This window comes from Bombina bombina, chromosome 4 (genome assembly GCF_027579735.1).
Source record: "Bombina bombina isolate aBomBom1 chromosome 4, aBomBom1.pri, whole genome shotgun sequence".
In the NCBI taxonomy this organism is placed as follows: domain Eukaryota; kingdom Metazoa; phylum Chordata; class Amphibia; order Anura; family Bombinatoridae; genus Bombina; species Bombina bombina.
The window spans coordinates 865982532-866000613 of record NC_069502.1 but is presented as its reverse complement, the minus strand read 5'-3'; the positions used below and the strand labels follow the sequence as shown (position 1 = coordinate 866000613).

The 18082-nt window shown below is 40.4% G+C and overlaps 1 protein-coding gene across 1 annotated transcript; it reads right to left on the bottom strand.

The window, feature by feature from the left end:
• Window positions 1–2257: 2257 nt before the first annotated feature.
• On the bottom strand, window positions 2258–5098 carry LOC128658017 (gastrula zinc finger protein XlCGF26.1-like). Its single transcript, XM_053712460.1, has 2 exons — window positions 5045–5098; window positions 2258–4781 (listed from the first exon to the last, which is right to left on the bottom strand). Exons 1-2 carry the CDS (start codon window positions 5096–5098, stop codon window positions 3609–3611), a joined length of 1227 nt encoding a protein of 408 aa, XP_053568435.1. The 3' UTR covers window positions 2258–3608.
• Between the last annotated feature and the right edge of the window lie 12984 nt (window positions 5099–18082).

Sequence of the window (18082 nt, the reverse complement as noted above, 5' to 3'; positions counted from 1 at the left end):
GGAAAACATCAGTACACACCAGTACTGCATAGTATCTATCCAGCCTACACACTTTCTCTGGAATTGCAACTGTGTTACAGTCGTTCAGAGCAGCTAAAACCTCCCCAAGCAATACACGGAGGTTCTCAAGCTTAAATTTAAAATTAGAGATGTCTGAATTAGGTTTCCCCGGATCAGATCCGTCACCCACAGAATGAAGCTCTCCGTCCTCATGTTCTGCAAACTGTGACGCTGTATCAGACTGGCTCTCACAGCACCAGCGCGCTCTGCATCTCTCCTAATCCCAGAGCTATCGCGCTTGCCTCTCAATTCTGGCAATCTAGATAATACTTCTGACAGGGTATTATTCATGATTGTAGCCATGTCCTGTAAAGTGATTGCTATGGGTGTCTCTGATGTACTTGGCGCCATATTAGCATGCGCCCCCTGAGCGGGAGGCAAAGGTACTGACACGTGAGGAGAGTTAGTCGGCATAACTTCCCCCTCGTCGTCTGGTGATAATTCTTTTATAGATAAAGACTGACCTTTATTATTTAAAGTGAAATCAATACATTTAGTACATATATTCCTATGGGGCTCCACAATGGCTTTCAAACATAATGAACAAGTAGATTCATCTGTGTCAGACATGTTTAAACAGACTAGCAATGAGACTAGCAAGCTTGGAAAAACACTTTAAAACAAGTTTACAAGCAATATAAAAAACGCTACTGCGCCTTTAAGAAGCACAAAACCTGTCTCAAGTTGAAATAACAATGAACCAAAGCAGTTATACCAACCAAATTTTCACAGTAATGTAATAAGCTAGCAGAGCATTGCACCCACTTGCAAATGGATGATTAACCCCTTAATACCCAAAACGGATAAACGATAGAGAAAAAACGTTTTTTAAAAACAGTCACAACACACTGTCACAGCCCTGCTGTGATGATTACCTCCCTCAATATGACTTTTGAAGCCTTTTGAGCCCTCTAGAGAAGTCCTGGATCATGCAGGAAGAAGCAGGAAGACTGAGTCTGAATTTTTACTGCGCAAAAAAAGCGCTAAAATAGGCCCCTCCCACTCATATTACAACAGTGGGAAGCCTCAGTTAAACTGTTTCTATGCAGAAATTAAGCCAGCCATGTGGAAAAATTATGCCCCAATAAGTTTTATCACCAATGTACGTTAAAAAAACGATTAAACATGCCAGCAAACGTTTTAAAACACCTTTTTTTAAAGAGTATATATCTCTATTAATAAGCCTGATACCAGTCGCTTTCACTGCATTTAAAGCTTTACTTACATTACTTCGGTATCAGCAGCATTTTCTTAGTCAATTCCATTCCTTAGAAAAATATTTTACTGCACATACCTTAGTTGCAGGAAAACCTGCACGCCATTCCCTCTCTGAAGTTACCTCACTCCTTTGAATGTGTGAGAACAGCAAGTGGATCTTAGTTACTTCTGCTAAGATCATAGAAAATGCAGGCAGATTCTTCTTCCAAATACTGCCTGAGAAAAAACAGCACACTCCGGTGCCATTTAAAAATAACAAACTTTTGATTGAAGAAATAAATTAAGTATAAAACACCACAGTCCTCTCACAACCTCCATCTATGTTGAGGGTTGCAAGAGAATGACTGGGTATGACATGTGAGGGGAGGAGCTATATAGCAGCTCTGCTGTGGGTGATCCTCTTGCAACTTCCTGTTGGGAAGGGAATATATCCCACAAGTAATGGATGATCCATGGACTGGATACACTTAACAAGAGAAATACCTTTTTTTATTTTTAATAAATATTATTTAATCTTTTTTTCCCTGATTGGACAGGGGAGGCGCTGCCTCCCTTGCCTCTTATTACTGCACGTCACTGCAGTGTCGACTTATCACAAACTTACACATTCCCTGTCCTCTTGCTAAAGACTTGCTGGGCAAACTTGCTGCAAGTTCAAAAAGTGTAAACAAGAATTTTTGCTGTAATTGTACTGCAAGTGAACAAGCAGTGAAAACTTGCAAAAAGTTAGAAAGACTTCCAGAAAAAGTTTGCTACAAGCTTGTGGCAAGTTATTATTGCCATATGGAATGCCACTACCTACACAAAATACATCCCTCTAAAAAGCACTGTACTCTGAGGGGAAATGGGCCACAACTCAGTCTGAAAACCCCTCTCACTGAAGAATCAAATGGATAATAGACTCTCACCAGCTGTATAAAAGAAATCATATTGTTATTACAATTTCAATACACAAAATTATTGAGTGTTTTTCCTCAAATATAGTCAAAACATGTATGGATTTATTAATATATTAGGTAACATTTCTAAAATAAACAGAAATGTAAATAATAAGAGTTTTTCATAAAAACTTGTAATTGGAATTCAAAAGAATAAAAAAATATCTATATTTCAGCATAATACAATTTATGCAGCTAGGGGACAATGCTAAACCAGACAAGGGCTTTTGGAAGGCTCTTGAACTTTTTAGAGTGCTTTCTCTCCCATATGAATTTTCTGTGCGCAATACGTTGTAACTCCTGAGTAAAACTTTTCTCTCATTTAGAACATGGAAATCCTTTCTCTCCTGTATGACATATTTTATGAGTAACCGCATTTCCTTTGCTGGTAAAAAAAAAATCTACATTCAGAACATAAAATGCTTTCTCTCCTGTATGAATTTTCTAATGTCTAATAAGATTTGTTTTCTCAGTAAAACACTTCCCAGATTCCTGTATGAATTGTCTGAATTATAAGTATATATAAGAATTATATTAGATTTTGAAATTAAATACAAGAGTACCGTCAGGATTAAAGTGATCTGATTTCAAAAGTGAACAAGTTGCTTTTATTTCAAGCAGTTTAAGTTTGTTATTGTCATTTCCATATTACATACCTATATACATCCCTAGTATTAGATATCATGTAGTTTAGAAGGAGTATACCAAGGGAGTAAAGAGTTATCTGTACTTGTACGAGTATATTCATTTGAAAATGGGTTTGTGTTTTAATCCAGTGTGAGCAATATTAATTACACCATCATTATTTTGCAATACAAGATCATGCCACTAAAGTAAGAGCATACACACTTTATCTAACATTAAATACGGGTGATGCAAATTTATGAGTTTTTTCAACTTCAGTTCAGACCATATCTCTCTAAAAATCCAGATATTGAGATCCAAAATTTGGGTCAATGATTATATTATATTTAATGTTTTTATATATTTGCGGTATGGTAGCTGTTCACTATTTGAGTACCCATTAACTGTGTGGTTTTCAACTTTAACCTTCAACCTTTAATCTTTCCGTGACTAGAACTTAACTATCTATAAGGTTCTTTATGATTTTATTTGAGACTAAAAAACATTTAATTTCTCAATATACATAGAAGTATATATAACTACAATTTTGTTTAAATGCTGACATTGTTTATGTATTTTTAACATGTAACTGTATCTCTGTAAGTATGGTGGCCGTCTCCATGGAAACCGCTGTATGGCTGGTGATTGGATGCAATCATCATATAAGAGTCAGTGTATGTGCGGTTATCCTATGACTAAATGTTGCATGGCACAAAACGCGTAAGGACTCCTCTCCTTTGTCCATATTTTGTACATTGAGTGTTGGTTTTAACCTGTTCCATTAAAGACTGTTTTATCGCATTTGGATCCATGAAATGCTGCCTTTTTCTTCTTATGAATTGTCTGATGTCTAATAAGATCTGATTTCTCAGTAAAACATTTCACACATTCAGAACATGAAAATGCTTTCTCTCCTGTATGAATTTTCTCATGTCTAATAAGATTTAATTTCCGTGTAAAACACATCCCACATTCAGAGCATGAAAATGCTTTCTCTCCTGTATGAGTTTTCTTATGTCTGATAAGATTTAATTTCCGTGCAAAACACATCCCACATTCAGAGCATGAAAATGCTTTCTCTCCTGTATGAATTGTCTGATGTCTAATAAGATCTGCTTTCTCAATAAAACACTTCACACATTCAGAACATGAAAATGCTTTCTCTCCTGTATGAATTTTCTGATGTTTATTAAGATTTGATTGCCAAACAAAACATTTCCCACATTCAGAACATGAATATGCTTTCTCTCCTGTATGGGTTTTCTGATGGTTAAGAAGAGTTGATTTCTCAGTAAAACACTTCCCACATTCAGAACATGAAAATGCTTTCTCTCCTGTATGAATTTTCTCATGTCTAATAAGATTTGATTTCAAAGTGAAACACTTCCCACATTCAGAACATGAAAATGCTTTATCTCCTGAATGAATTGTCTGATGTCTAATAAGATCTGATTTCTCAGTAAAACATTTCACACATTCAGAACATGAAAATGCTTTCTCTCCGATATGAATTTTCTCATGTCTAATAAGATTTGTTTTCTCAGTAAAACACTTCCCACATTCAGAACATGAAAATGCTTTCTCTCCTGTATGAATTTTCTGATGTGTAATAAGAGTTGATTTCCTAGTAAAACACTTCCCACATCCAGAACATGAAAATGCTTTCTCTCCTGTATGAATGTTCTGATGTGTAATAAGAGTTGATTTTAAAGCAAAACACTTCCCACATTCAGAACATGAAAATGCTTTCTCTCCTGTATGAATTTTCTGATGTGTAATAATAGTTGATTTCCTAGTAAAACACTTCCCACATTCAGAACATGAAAATGCTTTCTCTCTTGTATGAATTTTCTGATGTGTAATAAGATTTGATTTCTGAATAAAACACTCCCCACATTCAGAATATGAAAATGATTTCTCTCCTGTATGAATTTCTGATGTCTATTAAGATGCGATTTCCTAGTAAAAGAAAATCCCAGATTCAGAAAATAAATTTTCCATGTTGCTTCTTTGATTTTGAACAAGATTGAAACAACTATCTGTATGTTCACCATAGCTAGGACTATGATTACTGCACTTTGTAAATTCACCTGTTGATAAGAAATACAATGGGAATGTTAGTTATTAACTATATAATTATATTTTGAGGACATTTCAACTGTATGAATGAATTTCTTCCACAAGAGTAAGGGTCAGGCTATGACCTCTACAGTTTTCCCTAGCTTCATGCTAATGCTTAAGGGAGATTTACTAGACATTTTAGAATATTTTGTATTTATTTTATAGTAAACATTAAAAAATATGATGTAACAAATATATTTTCAGAAGATCTCAGGTCTAAATATTGTACAGATGTAACAAAACACATACAAATCACTTATAAAAAATCTCTAATATTAGAAAAAACATCAACTAAATGCTATATAGCAATTAAGAAAATAAAACACCTTTCATCTACTATACTCTACCTTAATTTACTAAATATGTTTAAGTAGATATTTAAGGTTACAACAAAATATATTTTAAAGTGATGATAAACTCTCCCCTTTTTTAAAAACAAATCCTGAATGTTAATTTGAGATTGAGTTTCATTCATCAGTTGTAATGAAGATGCCCGATAAATTAATTTTTAATGTAGATATAAAATTTCCAGCGCTCCACCGCCCACTTCAAAAGTACATTTTCTGTGAGCTAACAATTTATATTGTTGTCCAATCAGCGTTAGCTACAACAAAAGTGCTATATGGGGAGAACGCTGGTTGGACAACAATTGGACAGCGCAGGGTATTTGAATGTTATGTCTGTATTAAAATGTAAGTACAGTTAATCTTCATTACAACTGATAAATTAAATTCCATCTAAAATATCACTATCATTCCGGATCTGAGTTTACCAGCAATTTAAATATCATTTATCACATATCTTTCACTATCTAGTGACATAAAATTATCTTAAATTACAAAATATAGGATTTCTTTTATCTATTGAAAACTTAAAATATGTTTATATTGTTTATAAAATAGATTTATAGACAAATTCTGTTTACCAAATTTTAAGACATCAAATATTTTATGTAATGTTAACTTTATAATGCAATATCAACTTTAAAAAGTATTACAATTTAGACCAAAATTTAAAATGATTTGAAAAATGCCAGATTACAAGTAGAGTACTAATTATAGCACAGGGTGCAATATCACTTGAACATGCTTAAATAAGTGCATAAATATTTCGAGGCCACAGTAAACAGATTTTCCAGAGAAGGTTTAGCATAGCCAACACATCTTTAGCATGCCCTGTAATTTTAATGGAGATTGTGACCGTGATAAATATCGCTCATATTACAAGTTTAAAGTTATAAAATAGGGCTAGAAGAAATAACACGACCTGTGACCTGAAGTAAAGTCTAAGGGTTAAAATAAAAATTAAAACAAAAAAATATGGGGGAACTTCCGGGAGGCGGCCATGATAGGTCGCACATCACCACTCTGCTCCAGTCCTTGCAGTACTTTCTTTTAATATACCATCTTAGACGGCTCATCTATCTGTTACACAGCTTGCTCATTGCACAACTAAAGATCCGGCATTAGATGAGCCCACTATTTCTCTAAGGACTGAGACCTGGAGCACAATTTTTAGGCTGAGGCCTTTCACTTACCCCTCGGCGAGGTGCACATAGGCCTTGTCGCTAGGTAGCATGTAATGCTAAACTTAAAGCAGCTGACTACAACTAAAGTTTGATGCACCGCAAGACCTTCCTTTAATTAGGATTACACAACTCTACCTGTTGTACATCACCCTCAAAAGCTCACTATGGAGCTCGCTAAAGTCATCCTGGAAGATCTGCGCAGCCTGTTAGCAACGTACCTAGTTGCCTTTGATGCGACTCTGTATGGAGAGGTTAATGGCGACGGTGATCGTGATACAAAACAGTCTACCGCAACTATTCTTTGTGAGAGGAGTGAGGGCGCTTTGGGGCCCGAGTGCCCACCACCCACCTGCATTGAACCCTTGACGGCTCCTGGTGCTGGCCTGGAGAAACCGGAGGCATGGTATGGCGGGACGGCGGCAGAGGATGTGAACACTGATATGGGACATTGTTGTGCCGGTTAGCGAGCGCAAGCAACTTTGCATATGCAGGCCGATCCCCCATCCATGCTGTCAAAGGATGCCACGCTGCCTTCCTATACAGACACCGTTGCCGGAGTCTCTCTGGTAAATATTAGAGACAAATCGGCGCCACCGCTAATGTCATCAGGACTTGTCCCTCCACAGCCTAAATGTCTCTTGGTAATAGCCCCATCCCTAGTGCCGATACAAATGACTGAAGGGACACAGAAGGAGCAGTTAATTAGTCCATTACATGAAGCCCTCACCGGTTGCGCTCCTGTCATGCCTCATATCTCTCAAGAGAAATCTGGAATTGGGTAAACATTGCCCCAGCCCGGGACTGATATCGCATTCCCAGTTTGCTCTGGTGCTGTGGGCATGGGGATATCAGCAAATTTTACCAGGAGTTAGTTAATATATTTTATCCACATAACCAGGTTATGATAGTTGGATGTGTGTAATGCATTGCTTAGGGGGGTTACCTTGGAACGTGTGTTTAACATGTTTAATACAGTCTTATAGCCTAGGTTAAGCTTTTTCAGCTGTTTTTATTATTTAGTTAACATAGCTAAAATTATGTATAATACCAGATGTTTGATTGCCTTTAGGAGTTATGACTGCTAAGCTCATTTAATGTTAGTCAATCATATGCCTCCCTTATAGAGCTGTAGGGGTGCTGGTGAAAGTTGTTGCTGTGCTCCTGCCAGCGGCCGAGGCGGAAGCCATAGTTAACAATCTAACAACTAGCCCTATGTTTTCAGGTCCCCACATTATTTCAGAACCTTATTAGCTTTGAGGTTTATAAGATTTTAAGTATAAAGTTAGGGAGTTCAAACCTGTTCAAGCTTAGTTTGTGCATTCTATCACCAGTACTAAAATATACATATGTTGTTCATGTTGAATACTTATTGCTGACTTCTTATCTTGTGAGTACACCTATTTGTATGGCGCTATGTTTTTGTGCTAAATAATCAGAGTTGTACTTATCTACCCTGCAAAATACCTAGACCCCTATCACATCCACACCTCCACTCCTATCTAAGAGGCTAAAACTTAGTTTTACTTTGGCCTGGGTTATTTCAAGACCATTCTAGTGTATTCCCCCATGTCCCATAAACTTCTATACCTGCTTTCTCCTAGTAGCATAGAGCAAAAACCATATAAGCCTCTAATAGTATATTCATCTGCAGTTTAGATTTTTGTAAGTGAGGGTGCCCATTCTATTCTATTGTTGTGTAATCCATCCTCACCTTTCTATTGGTTATCATTCTACATTGTTATTTGAAACCCATAAAATTGAAAACTGAGGATCTTGTCTGGAAATCCAAAAGTGGTTTCCATTGTCAACAATTGTTTCCATACATTTATATATACACATGTCTGAGGTCCAAGAGCGGCCTCTAATACCATCTGGGAGGCGTTCAGATTATTAGGCATTTTATTTATATACTATACTACCAGAGTGTCCTTTTGCAATATGTATTGTATCTCTCGATTTGTACCATATGAAGTTTATATGTTATTATATGCTTGGTTTTATGTTTCATGTATGCCTTGCCTTAAACCTCAATAAAAATATAAAAAAATAAATAAAAAAAAAATATGTAAAATAAAGTGTTACACTCATATATAACAGAATTTATGCTTACCTGATAAATTACTTTCTCTTGCGGTGTATCCAGTCCACGGATTCATCCTTACTTGTGGGATATTCTCCCTTCCCCACAGGAAGTGGCAAAGGGAGCACACAGCAGAGCTGTCCATATAGCTCCCCCTCCAGCTCCACCCCCCCAGTCATTCGACCAAAGGTTAAGAAGCCAAAGGAGAAACCATAGGGTGCAGTGGTGACTGTAGTTTAAACAAAAATTTTTTTACCTGACTTAATTGCCAGGGCGGGCTGTGGACTGGATACACCGCAAGAGAAAGTAATTTCTCAGGTAAGCATAAATTCTGTTTTCTCTTGCAAGGTGTATCCAGTCCACGGATTCATCCTTACTTGTGGGATACCAATACCAAAGCTTTAGGACACGGATGAAGGGAGGAACAAGACAGGTACCTTAAACGGAAGGCACCACTGCTTGCAAAACCTTTCTCCCAAAAATAGCCTCCGAAGAAGCAAAAGTATCGAATTTATAAAATTTGGCAAAATTATGCAGTGAAGACCAAGTCGCTGCCTTACAAATCTGTTCAACAGAAGCCTCATTTTTGAAAGCCCATGTGGAAGCCACTGCTCTGGTAGAATGAGCAGTAATTCTTTCAGGAGGCTGCTGGCCAGCAGTCTCATAGGCCAAACGGATGATGCTTTTCAGCCAAAAGGAAAGAGAGGTAGCAGTCATTTTCTGACCTCTCCTCTTACCAGAATAGATAACAAACAAAGAAGATGTTTGTCTGAAATCCTTAGTTGCTTGTAAATAGAACTTTAAAGCACTAACTACATCAAGATCATGCAAAAGACGTTCCTTCTTCGAAGATGGGTTAGGACACAGAGAAGGAACAACTATTTCCTGGTTAATATTCTTGTTAGAAACAACTTTAGGAAGAAAACCAGGTTTGGTACGCAAACTACCTTATCTGCGTGGAAAACCAGATAAGGTGAATCACACTGTAAAGCAGATAATTCTGAGACTCTTCGATCAGAAGAGATAGCTACTAAAAACAAAAATTTCCAAGATAACAACTTAATATCTATGGAATGTAAAGGTTCAAACAGAACCCCTTGAAGAACTGAAAGAACTAGATTTAGACTCCATGGCGAGCCACAGGTTTATAGACAGGCTTGATTTCTGACTAAAGCCTGTGCCAACGCTTGAACGTCCCGGTACCTCTGCCAGACGCTTGTGCAAAAGGATAGACAGAGCAGATATCTGTCCCTTTAAAGAACTAGCCGACAATCCTTTCTCCAAACCGTCTTGGAGAAAAGACAATATCCTGGGAATCCTAATCTTACTCCATGAGTAACCCTTGGATTGAAACCAACAAAGATATTTCCACCATATCTTATGGTAGACTTTCCTGGTGATCAGGCTTTCTAGCCTGGATCAGAGTATCTATAACTGACTCAGAAAAACCACGCTTTGAAAGAATTAAGCGTTCAATCTCCAAGCAGTCAGACGTAGAGAAACTAGATTTGGATGCTTGAACGGACCCTGTATTAGAAGGTCCTGCCTCATTGGCAGTGTCCATGGTGGGACAGATGACATGTCCACTAGGTCTGCATACCAAGTCCTGCGAGGCACGCAGGCCGCTATCAAAATCACTGATGCCTTCTCCTGCTTGATTCTGGCAATCAGACGAGGGAGAAGAGGAAACGGTGGCAAAACATAAGCCAGATTGAAGGACCAAGGCGCTACTTAGAGCATCTATCAATGCCGCCTTGGGGTCCCGGGACCTGGATCCGTAGAGAGGAAGCTTGGTGTTCTGACGGCATGCCATCAGGTCCAACTCTGGAATGCCCCATAGCTGAGTCAGCTGGGCAAATACCTCCGGGTGGAGTTCCCATTCCCCCGGGTGAAAAGTCTGACAACTTAGAAAATCCGCCTCCCAGTTGTCTACACCTGGGATGTGAATTGCTGAGAGATGGCAGGAGTGGGCCTCCGCCCACCTGATTATTTTGGTTACTTCCCTCATCGCTAGAGAACTCTTTGTTCCCCCCTGATGATTGATGTAAGCTAACAGTCGTAATGTTGTCCGACTGAAATCTTATGAATTTGGGCCGCAGCTAGTTGAGGCCATGCCTGAAGCGCGTTGAATATCGCCCCTCAGATTGAGCTACAGATGGCCGAGGAATGGAATGAAGAACTCGGCAAGTAGTTAAAAGTTTCAACTTTCTGACCTCCGTCAGAAATATTTTCATTTCTACCGAATCTATTGGTGTTCCTAGGAAGGGAACCCTTGTGAGTGGGGACAGGGAACTCTTTTTGATGTTCACCTTCCACCCGTGAGACCTTAGAAAGGCCAATACAATCTCCGTGTGAGCCTTGGCTCTGTGAAAAGACGGCGCCTGAATTAAGATGTCGTCCAAATAAGGCGCCACTGCTATGCCCCGCGGTCTTAGAACCGCCAGGAGGGACCCTAGCACCTTCGTGAAAATTCTGGGAGCAGTGGCTAAACCGAATGGAAGAGCCACGAACTGGTAATGCTTGTCTAGAAAAGCGAACCGGAGGAACTGATGATGATCTTTGTGGATTAGGATATGCAGGTACGCATCCTTTAGATCCACGGTAGTCATATATTGACCTTCCTGGATCATAGGTAAGATTGTCCGAATGGTCTCCATCTTGAATGATGAGACTCTGAGGAATTTGTTTAGAAATTTGAGATCCAGGATTGGTCTGAAAATTCCTTCTTTTTTGGGAACGACAAACAGGTTTGAGTAAAACCCCAGCCCTTGTTCCGCAATTGGAACTGGGTGGATCACTCCCATTGTATGTAGGTCTTCTACACAGTGTAAGAACGCCTCTTTCTTTGTCGTGTCTGTAACAGACGAGAAATATGGAACCTTCCCCTTGGAGGGGAGTCCTTGAATTCTAGAAGATATCCCTGGGTAACAATCTCTAAAGCCCAGGGATCGAGAACATATCTTGCCCAGGCCTGAGTGAAGAGAGAAAGTCTGCCCCCTACTAGATCCGGTTCCAGATCGGAGGCTACCCCGTCATGCTGTCTTGGTAGCAGCTGCAGGCTTTTTGGCCTGTTTACCCTTGTTCCAGCCCTGATAAGGCTTCCAGGTTGCCTTGGGCTGTGAAGCGTTACTCTCTTGCTTTGCAGCTGTAGAGGCTGAAGCGGGACCGCTCCTGAAATTACGAAAGGAACGAAAATTAGCTTTGTTTTTAGCCTTAAAAGGCTTGTCCTGGGGGAGAGCATGGCCCTTTCCCCCGGTGATTTCTGAAATAATCTCTTTCAATTCTGGCCCGAAAAGGGTCTTTCCCTTGAAAGGGATATTTAACAATTTGGATTTTGACGACACATCGGCCGACCATGACTTGAGCCAAAGCGCTCTGCGTGCCATAATGGCGAAGCCTGAATTTTTTGCTGCCAACTTAGCTAATTGCAAAGCGGCATCTGTGATAAATGAATTAGCCAGCTTTAGAGCCTTAATTCTATCCATAATTTCGTCATATGAGGTCTCCGTCTGGAGCGACTCCTCCAGTGCCTCAAACCAGAAAGCCGCTGCAGTAGTTACAGGAACAATGCAGGCAATAGGTTGCAGAAGAAAGCCTTGTTGAACAAAGATTTTCTTAAGTAAACCTTCTAACTTTTTATCCATAGGATCTTTAAAAACACAACTGTCTTTAATTGGTATGGTTGTGCGCTTAGCAAGTGTCGAAACAGCCCCCTCTACCTTAGGGACCGTCTGCCACGAGTCCCGCCTAGGGTCAGTTATGGGGAACATTTTCTTAAAAATAGGTGGGGGGGACAAAAGGGACACCTGGTCTATCCCACTCCCTAGTAACAATATCCGCAACCCTCTTAGGGATCGGAAATGCATCAGTGTATACAGGAACCTCTAGGTACTTGTCCATTTTACACAACTTCTCTGGGACCACCATAGGGTCACAATAATCCAGAGTAGCTAATACCTCCCTGAGCAAAACGCGGAGGTGTTCCAATTTAAATTTAAATGCTAATGAATCTGACTCTGCCCGATGAGAAACCTTTCCTGAATCGGAAATTTCTCCCTCAGACATCAAATCCCTCACCTCCATTTCAGAGCGTTGTGAGGGTACATCAGATAAGGCTACCAAAGCTTCAGACTGCTCATAATCTGTTCTTAAAACAGAGCTATCACGCTTTGTAGGAAAAACTGGCAGTGTGGATAGAAAGGCCGCAAGGGAATTATCCATAACTGTCGCTAGTTGTTTGCAATGCAATAGGGGCAGACGCACTAGAGGCACTAAGCATCGCTTGCGCAGGCGTAACTGGGTTGTGACACATGGGGAGAGGTAGACAGACTATCTTCATTACCTTCAGTCTGAGAATCATCTTGGCCACATTTTTAAGTGCAACAATATGATCTTTAAAGTGTATAGACATATTAGTGCAATTGGGACACATTCTGAGAGGGGGTTCCACCATGGCTTCTAAACACATTGAACAAGGATTTTCCTTAGTGTCAGACATGTTTAACAGACTAGTAGCATACACAAGCAAGCTTGGAAAAGACTTTAATCAAATAAAAAACACAATTTGAAAAAAAAAACGTTACTGTGCCTTTAAGAAATAAAAAGAGCACACAATTTTACAAAACAGTGAAAAATGCACCAATGCTTTTGAAATTATCACAGTATGTACCTAAGGCTTTAATATGATTGCACAGCATGTTTCAGACGATTAACCCCTTAATGCCCAAACCGGAGCAGCCTAAAGCCAACAACCGGTTCACAAACTACAGCACCTTGCCACAGCTTACTGCTGTGGCCCTACCTGCCCTTAGGGATCAGTTTTGGGGAAACAAAGCTTCTTCTAGGCCCTCAATCAGCAGCAGGGCCCTCCATGTGAAGCAGCATGAACTTGTCTTTCAAGCTAAATTAGGCCTCTCCCACTCCACTCCGGAGTTGTGAGGCCTACAAAAATCACTTCTAAGTGACTAAATTTATGCCATGTGGATAATAACCCTAGTAAAACACTCCAAAGTGCTTAAAAATGTGTCTCCAATGAGTATTTCTTAATAAATAATCGATTACCCTGCATTAGTGTCAACCAGCCTATTTAGCCCTGTCATGTAAGCATTCAATTCTATACCAAGTCTCAGAACATTGCTTACCCTCCCCACATGGGGATCTTGTCAGTCTTCTAGCATTATCTCAGTCTTGCCTAGAAATAAATGACTGAACATACCTCATTGCAGTCAAGCCTGCCAACTGTTCCCCCCAACTGAAGTTTTCTGGTACTCCTCAGTCCTGTGTGGGAACAGCAGTGGATTTTAGTTACAACATGCTAAAATCATTTTCCTCTCAGCAGAAATCTTCATCACTTTTCTGCTAGAGAGTAAATAGTACAAACCGGTACCATTTAAAAATAACAAACTCTTGATTGAAGATATAAAACTACAATTCTAACACCACATTCACTTTACCCTCCCTGAGAGAGAACCTAGTGCGTTAACGTGGCAAAGAGAATGACTGGGGGGGTGGAGCTGGAGGGGGAGCTATATGGACAGCTCTGCTGTGTGCTCTCTTTGCCCCTTCCTGTGGGGAAGGAGAATATCCCACAAGTAAGGATGAATCCGTGGACTGGATACACCTTGCAAGAGAAAAACATTTTAAATAAAAAATGGTTGAAAAAGGGTTTTAAAGGCTTTAAAATAGATGGTATATGACAATGACTGGGAAGGACTCAAAGTTGTGAAGGTATGTATATGTCTTAATATGTGTGTGTGTGTATATATATATATAAATGTGTATAAATGTATATTTGTGTAAATATGTATGTGTACACACACACATATATATATATATATATATATATATATATATATATATATATATATATATATATATATATATATATATAAACAAGGAATGAGTTTCACTTTCAAACTTGATTAGGTACACATCCTACATCACTGTAAAACTCACAGCTCTGAATACTCAAAGACAGCTGTGCAGCTCCCAGGCAGTTAACCCCTGACTATCTTGGGTGCAAAGCCTATAGGGAAAATGACAAAACAAAATACCAAACACAACACACAGAAAGTCTGGCACTCTCTTGCAGGCACACAAGATGATAAAAAACAGAATTTATGTTTACCTGATAAATTACTTTCTCCAACGGTGTGTCCGGTCCACGGCGTCATCCTTACTTGTGGGATATTCTCCTCCCCAACAGGAAATGGCAAAGAGCCCAGCAAAGCTGGTCACATGATCCCTCCTAGGCTCCGCCTTCCCCAGTCATTCGACCGACGTAAAGGAGGAATATTTGCATAGGAGAAATCATATGATACCGTGGTGACTGTAGTTAAAGAAAATAAATTATCAGACCTGATTAAAAAAACCAGGGCGGGGCCGTGGACCGGACACACCGTTGGAGAAAGTAATTTATCAGGTAAACATAAATTCTGTTTTCTCCAACATTGGTGTGTCCGGTCCACGGCGTCATCCTTACTTGTGGGAACCAATACCAAAGCTTTAGGACACGGATGAAGGGAGGGAGCAAATCAGGTCACCTAGATGGAAGGCACCACGGCTTGCAAAACCTTTCTCCCAAAAATAGCCTCAGAAGAAGCAAAAGTATCAAATTTGTAAAATTTAGTAAAAGTGTGCAGTGAAGACCAAGTCGCTGCCTTACATATCTGATCAACAGAAGCCTCGTTCTTGAAGGCCCATGTGGAAGCCACAGCCCTAGTGGAATGAGCTGTGATTCTTTCAGGAGGCTGCCGTCCGGCAGTCTCGTAAGCCAATCTGATGATGCTTTTAATCCAAAAAGAGAGAGAGGTAGAAGTTGCTTTTTGACCTCTCCTTTTACCAGAATAAACAACAAACAAGGAAGATGTTTGTCTAAAATCCTTTGTAGCATCTAAATAGAATTTTAGAGCACGAACTACATCCAAATTGTGCAACAAACGTTCCTTCTTTGAAACTGGATTCGGACACAAAGAAGGCACGACTATCTCCTGGTTAATGTTTTTGTTAGAAACAACTTTCGGAAGAAAACCAGGTTTAGTACGCAGAACCACCTTATCTGCATGGAACACCAGATAAGGAGGAGAACACTGCAGAGCAGATAATTCTGAAACTCTTCTAGCAGAAGAAATTGCAACCAAAAACAAAACTTTCCAAGATAATAACTTAATATCAACGGAATGTAAGGGTTCAAACGGAACCCCCTGAAGAACTGAAAGAACTAAATTGAGACTCCAAGGAGGAGTCAAATGTTTGTAAATAGGCTTGATTCTAACCAGAGCCTGAACAAAGGCTTGAACATCTGGCACAGCTGCCAGCTTTTTGTGAAGTAACACAGACAAGGCAGAAATCTGTCCCTTCAAAGAACTTGCAGATAATCCTTTCTCCAAACCTTCTTGAAGAAAGGATAGAATCTTAGGAATTTTTACCTTGTCCCAAGGGAATCCTTTAGATTCACACCAACAGATATATTTTTTCCATATTTTGTGGTAGATTTTTCTAGTTACAGGCTTTCTGGCCTGAACAAGAGTATCAATGACAGAATCTGAGAACCCTCGCTTTGATAAGATCAAGCGTTCAATCTCCAAGCAGTCAGTTGGAGTGAGACCAGATTCGGATGTTCGAACGGACCTTGAACAAGAAGGTCTCGTCTCAAAGGTAGCTTCCATGGTGGAGCCGATGACATATTCACCAGGTCTGCATACCAAGTCCTGCGTGGCCACGCAGGAGCTATCAAGATCACCGATGCCCTCTCCTGATTAATCCTGGCTACCAGCCTGGGGATGAGAGGAAACGGCGGGAATACATAAGCTAGTTTGAAGGTCCAAGGTGCTACTAGTGCATCTACTAGAGTCGCCTTGGGATCCCTGGATCTGGACCCGTAGCAAGGAACCTTGAAGTTCTGACGAGAGGCCATCAGATCCATGTCTGGAATGCCCCACAATTGAGTAATTTGGGCAAAGATTTCCGGATGGAGTTCCCACTCCCCCGGATGAAATGTCTGACGACTCAGAAAATCCGCTTCCCAATTTCCACTCCTGGGATGTGGATTGCAGACAAGTGGCAGGAGTGAGTCTCCGCCCATTGAATGATTTTGGTCACTTCTTCCATCGCCAGGGAACTCCTTGTTCCCCCCCTGATGGTTGATGTACGCAACAGTCGTCATGTTGTCTGATTGGAAATATGAACTTGGCCTTTGCTAGCTGAGGCCAAGCCTTGAGAGCATTGAATATCGCTCTCAGTTCCAGAATATTTATCGGGAGAAGAGAGTCTTCCCGAGACCAAAGACCCTGAGCTTTCAGGGGTCCCCAGACCGCGCCCCAGCCCACCAGACTGGCGTCGGTCGTGACAATGACCCACTCTGGTCTGCGGAAGCTCATCCCCTGTGACAGGTTGTCCAGGGACAGCCACCAACGGAGTGAATCTCTGGTCCTCTGATCTACTTGTATCGTCGGAGACAAGTCTGTATAGTCCCCATTCCACTGACTGAGCATGCACAGTTGTAATGGTCTTAGATGAATTCGCGCAAAAGGAACTATGTCCATTGCCGCTACCATCAAACCTATTACTTCCATGCACTGCGCTATGGAAGGAAGAGGAACAGAATGAAGTATTTGACAAGAGTTTAGAAGTTTTGATTTTCTGGCCTCTGTCAGAAAAATCCTCATTTCTAAGGAGTCTATTATTGTTCCCAAGAAGGGAACCCTTGTTGACGGAGATAGCGAACTTTTTTCTACGTTCACTTTCCACCCGTGAGATCTGAGAAAGGCCAGGACAATGTCCGTGTGAGCCTTTGCTTGTGGAAGGGACGACGCTTGAATCAGAATGTCGTCCAAGTAAGGTACTACTGCAATGCCCCTTGGTCTTAGCACCGCTAGAAGGGACCCTAGTACCTTTGTGAAAATTCTTGGAGCAGTGGCTAATCCGAACGGAAGTGCCACAAACTGGTAATGCTTGTCCAGGAATGCGAACCTTAGGAACCGATGATGTTCCTTGTGGATAGGAATATGTAGATACGCATCCTTTAAATCCACCGTGGTCATGAATTGACCTTCCTGGATGGAAGGAAGAATTGTTCGAATGGTTTCCATTTTGAATGATGGAACCTTGAGAAACTTGTTTAGGATCTTGAGATCTAAGATTGGTCTGAATGTTCCCTCTTTTTTGGGAACTACGAACAGATTGGAGTAGAACCCCATCCCTTGTTCTCCTAATGGAACAGGATGAATCACTCCCATTTTTAACAGGTCTTCTACACAATGTAAGAATGCCTGTTTTTTTTATGTGGTCTGAAGACAATTGAGACCTGTGGAACCTCCCCCTTGGGGGAAGCCCCTTGAATTCCAGAAGATAACCTTGGGAGACTATTTCTAGTGCCCAAGGATCCAGAACATCTCTTGCCCAAGCCTGAGCGAAGAGAGAGAGTCTGCCCCCCACCAGATCCGGTCCCGGATCGGGGGGACAACATCTCATGCTGTCTTGGTAGCAGTGGCAGGTTTCTTGGCCTGCTTTCCT